The 5,000-nt window shown below is 43.0% G+C and overlaps 1 protein-coding gene across 1 annotated transcript in view; it reads left to right on the forward strand.

Annotated features, from left to right (window-relative positions):
• The window catches only part of LOC143298585 (neuronal acetylcholine receptor subunit alpha-7-like), a 14,817-nt gene extending 11,126 nt beyond the window's left edge, over positions 1–3,691 (forward strand). Inside the window, exons 5-7 of the mRNA XM_076611465.1 lie at positions 1,343–1,565; positions 3,020–3,199; positions 3,662–3,691. Coding sequence (XP_076467580.1) covers positions 1,343–1,565; positions 3,020–3,199; positions 3,662–3,691 — 433 coding nt within the window. The remainder of the gene's footprint in view (positions 1–1,342; positions 1,566–3,019; positions 3,200–3,661) is intronic.
• Positions 3,692–5,000: the final 1,309 nt, after the last annotated feature.

Here is a 5,000-nt window from a genome sequence, read left to right on the forward strand (position 1 = left end):
TCTCTCTCTCTCCTTCTCTCTCCCTCCCTCTCTCTCTCTCTACCTCACTATATGTCTCTCTCTCTCTCTCCTTCTCTCCCCCCCCTCTCTCTCCTAAAGCGGTAGATGTGGTGCAATACGTGTGGATTGGTCCGTACGCTCTGGCACCTCCTTGAAACAGAGTGAATCTGGAACTGTCTTTACCTTTTGATCGATTAACTGATGCATTGATTTACTGATCCATTTGTTTGCTCTCTCTCCCTCTCTCTCTCTCTCCACACACACACACACACACACACACACACACACACACACACACACACACACACACACACACACACACACACACACATATATATATATATATATATACATATATATATATATCGATATATATACATATCGACAGGAAAAAAAACCAAACTGCACGCAGGAAAAAATACAAAAAAATGGGTGGCGCTGAAGTTTTGCGACGCGCTCTCCCTGGGGAGAGCAGCCCGAATTTCACACAGAGAAATCTGTTGTGATAAAAAGAAATACATATATATATATATATATATATATATATATATATATATATATATATATACATATATATATATATATATATATATATATATATATATATGCGTGTGTGTGTGTGTGTGTGTGTGTGTGTGTGTGTGTGTGTGTGTGTGTGTTTTACTGTTTCGTTATGTGCACGCACCTTTTCTTGTTAATATTTACCCCGTGCATTTAGTGTCTTTTGATGTGCTTATTATTAACGTATGTATGTATGTATGCATGCATGTATGTATGTATGTATGTATGTATGTATGTATGTATGTATGTATGTATGTATGCATGTATGTATGTATGTATGTATGTATGTATGTATTTGTTTGTCAAGTTTTTTTTGTCTATTGTTTATGTATGTATGTATGATTGTATGTATGTCGTTGTTTGTCTCTTTCGCTTTGTTTACGTTTCCGTCGTGTTTATACCCAATGTGTTTCTCCATTTGCCTACTCTGTGTTTGTTGTTCATTTCGTGTATGTATGTATATATATATATGCGTGCGTGTGTGTGTGTGTGTGTGTGTGTGTGTGTGTGTGTGTGTGTGTGTGTGTGTGTGTGTGTGTGTGTTGTCCACTCTTTAAACAGCGTTCTTGTGTGGTGTATAACGAGATTATCACTTTCGTTCATTTCGTTTATGCTTTGTTTGAAACCCAGAGATAGAATAATAACGACTACCATGATTATTCATTTCTGTAATTATTACGATATCGTATCATTGTCGTGTGTCAGCTAATTAATCACACAGACGCTTATAAGCAGACGCTTATAAATAAAGACAAAAGCGAGTTGTACCCTCTCTGAACAGTGACCGAACGCTCATCGCCTTCACCATCAAGATCAAACGGCTGCGGCTGTACCACGTGGTGACCATCCTGACCCCCGTCCTCTTCCTGTCACTGACCGCCACCCTGGTCTTCGCTCTGCCCGCAGACTCCGGGGAGAAGATGGGCACCTCCATCACCGTCCTCCTCGCCTTCGCCGTCTACCTCACCATCGTGGCCGAACAGATGCCGAAAACCTCCGTCCGGGTGAATGAATGAGTTAATCAATCAACCAATGCATGAATGACAGAATGACAGAATGAACGACAGAATGAATGAATGAATGGACGGATGAAAGAATGAATCTTCATTTTCCAACGGCGGGTATAATTATTTGCACACTGGCCGACTTACGTACCTGCCGTTATTCGAAGAGACACACAAACGTATACACATATACATGTTTGCTGTAATCAGTACATGTATACGTATACAAGGATAACGCAGCGTCAGTGAGACACAACATCGGAAGGAAGAGGAGGGTGAAGAGGAAGAGGAGGGAGGCAGAGAGAGGGAGGGAGAAAGAGAGAAGAGAGAGAGGGGGAAGAGAGAGAGGGGGAGGGGGAAAGACAAATGACAAATGACAAATGTTTTATTGAGGGTAAAATGGATAAGCTGGAAGCTTCTTTACACCATGCCCTCACACACGCATACACACACATACACACATTGTAATAAATGAAATAAGTATGAATAATAAATGACATAGAACAAACCAAATAGATAATAATAGTCACATAAATGGATGAATCAAAGACTACAATTTCGGAAACATGAAAATCATACAAAACATTGCCACATGAAAATCTTCAAACACACACACGTGTGTGCACACACAGGCATCATACACATAATCTCGAAAACACAAGTACACAGAGATACACACGCATACTTACACTCGCCGATTTTCCTTGCTTACACACTGTTGGAGAACAATTTATCAAAGTACGTTGGCTTACTAGGATCTCATCATATGCTTTGATTATGCTGGTACTAATTAAGTTTGTTGCATCAGATATTTTTGATACGCTTTTTTGAAAGATGCTATAGTAGATCTATTTCTAAGATACTCGGGGATTTCATTCCACAGTTTACCACCAGAATAAGTGAGAGGACATGAAAAGGTTAGTTCTGGGACGAGGGGTAAAAATGGTACTCTTGCTACGAATGATTCTTTCCGGGAATTTCCTATAAAGACATAGAGGGATAGAGAGAGAGAGAGATGCAGAGAGAAGGAGGGAGAGAGAGGTGGAGGGAGAGAGAAGAACAGAGAGAGAGGGAGGAAGGAGGAGACAGAGAGGGGGGGAGGGAGAGAGAGACGGCAGAGAACAAGGAACAGGGAGGTGAAAAGAATGTGAAAGAGAGGGAGTGTGGAGAGAAGGCAGGTGTGAGAGAAAGGCAGGGAGGAAGGGGAAAAGAAGGAGAGTGAGAGAAAGAGAGGAGAGAGAGAAAGGAGGTTGGGGGAGAGAGTGTGTGCCTTTGCGTGTGTGAAAAAAAGAAAGAAAGAGAGAGAGAGAAGGGGGTGGGGGGCAGGCAAATAAACAAAGATTCGGACAGACAAATCGAGACGGAAACAGACAGACATGCAGGCAGACTCACAGCCCAACACACAGAGAAAAAAACAAACAAGAGTATAACACGGAACTGACCTGACTGGCCAGGTGTCCATCATGGCTGTGTACCTGACCTCTCTCCTGGGTCTGACGGCCTCGGGCGTCCTCCTCACCGTCTGGATCCTCAACCTCCACTTCCGGGATGACGTACATCCGCCCGGACCGCGCCTGCGCAAAGTTGTGTTCCTGTTGCGAGCGATCATGTGCAAAGGGCCCGAGAAAAGCAAAGTGAGTGGCGAGTTGTGTGATAGCATGTGGAAGTGCTGTGGATAATTTTATGTTTGTGGTGCATGGTTATGTGAAATTGTGTGAGGCGAGTTTAGGGCGTGAAATAGTGTGAAGTTGTAAGGTGCGGACGAAAGGTGCACTGTGAAGCGTGATGTGTACTGTATGCGTGTGTAGTTGTGCGGCGTGGTTTTTGCATTGATGTATGATATTGATTAGGAGGCGCCGTGGCAGAATGGATAATGCGTTCTGATCCAGTGGTCAGGGTTCCATCCCTGCCTTGTGTTTGGTCCTTGTGAAAGGCACTTTCCTCCGATATTCCTCACTCCACCCAGATGTGAAATGGTATCTGACTTGGCTGAAAAACGCTAAAACGGCGGAAGGCAAGGATCAGACCTCGTTTTCCAATGCCGAACCCCAAGACACAGTGGATATGAATTCACTGCCCCTGATATGCTGCAAAAGGATAGAAGCCTGCGGGACCTCAACCTATGAAACCTATGATTTTGTGTGCTAGAATATGATGTACTGTTGGTTATGGCTTCGCTAAAATTACCATCGTCGTCGTCATCATCATCACCATCATCATCGTCGTCGTCATCATCATCATCAACAAAAAGAGCAAATGCCAAATGACGACAATACACACACACACACACACACACACACACACACACACACACACACACACACACACACACACACACACACACACACAAAACAATAAAAGTTTGACCTATGAAAAGTATTACTGTTATTCTGCTCCAGGGCTGGGTTGCAAAAGAGACGATCTTTCAGTGCTTAGTTTGCTTAGAGTTAAGAATGTTCGTAAGTATACGGAATTTACCGTGGAGTTCGGAACATTCTTAACGATGCGCAAACTTAGCGCTGCTAACTTCGCTCATGCAACTCACCCCTGAGCGGTAAAATCAAGGGTGGGTTTTGTATAATCGAACTTAGAATTGTAGTAAGAATTCAGCCATGCAGCCATGAAAAGAAACTGCATTCTTTGGATATAAATATACACGCATACTATGATTTCGATAAGTTAAACACTGCCTCGAAATCTTTCACGGAGATAGGATTCTTCAAAATGCTATACAGAAAAACAGGAGCAAACTCCGTGTCTGTGTAGCTCGCGTGACATTGTGCTGGCTTGGAACTGACAGTGGAGGAGTATACTGGGGTTACTCCACGGGGAGTTTAATTCTTTATGACCTCAGCATCTCTTCAAGAATGCAGAATGTGCTGTAGTCTATTGCTCGTCTTGTCACTACGCATCTCTCGGTGTACAAATTCGGGTCGATTTCCTTGGAGAGTGCGGTTTTGCATAATGCAGCTCAGTTTTCCTTCCTTTTTTTCTGTCTGCGTGATCCTGATTTTGTTTTGCTCACAAAGTGAGCAAAGTGAGTCTACGTAATAATCCGTGTGTGTGTGTGTGTGTGTGTGTGTGTGTGTGTGTGTGTGTGTGTGTGTGTGTGTGTGTGTGTGTGTGTGTGTATGTATTTATGTATGTAATAATAATAATAATGATAATGATAATAATAATGGTATTTATATTGCGCTGAATCTTGTGCAGAGACAAATCAAAGCGCTTTCGCACCAGTCATTCACACGCATGCATAACTCTAAAACCGGAGAAACTGAAGACAAGGAAGAGGCAGGGAAGAGTGGCTGTTTTGGGAAGAGGTGGGTTTTAAGGCCAGACTTGACATAGCTGAGTGTGGAGACTTGACAAAGCGAAAGAGGAAGTTCATTCCAATTGCAAGGTCCAGAGACAGAGAAGGAACGGCGGCCAACAGTC

Source organism: Babylonia areolata, chromosome 24 (genome assembly GCF_041734735.1).
Source record: "Babylonia areolata isolate BAREFJ2019XMU chromosome 24, ASM4173473v1, whole genome shotgun sequence".
Taxonomy (NCBI): Eukaryota; Metazoa; Mollusca; class Gastropoda; order Neogastropoda; family Buccinidae; genus Babylonia; species Babylonia areolata.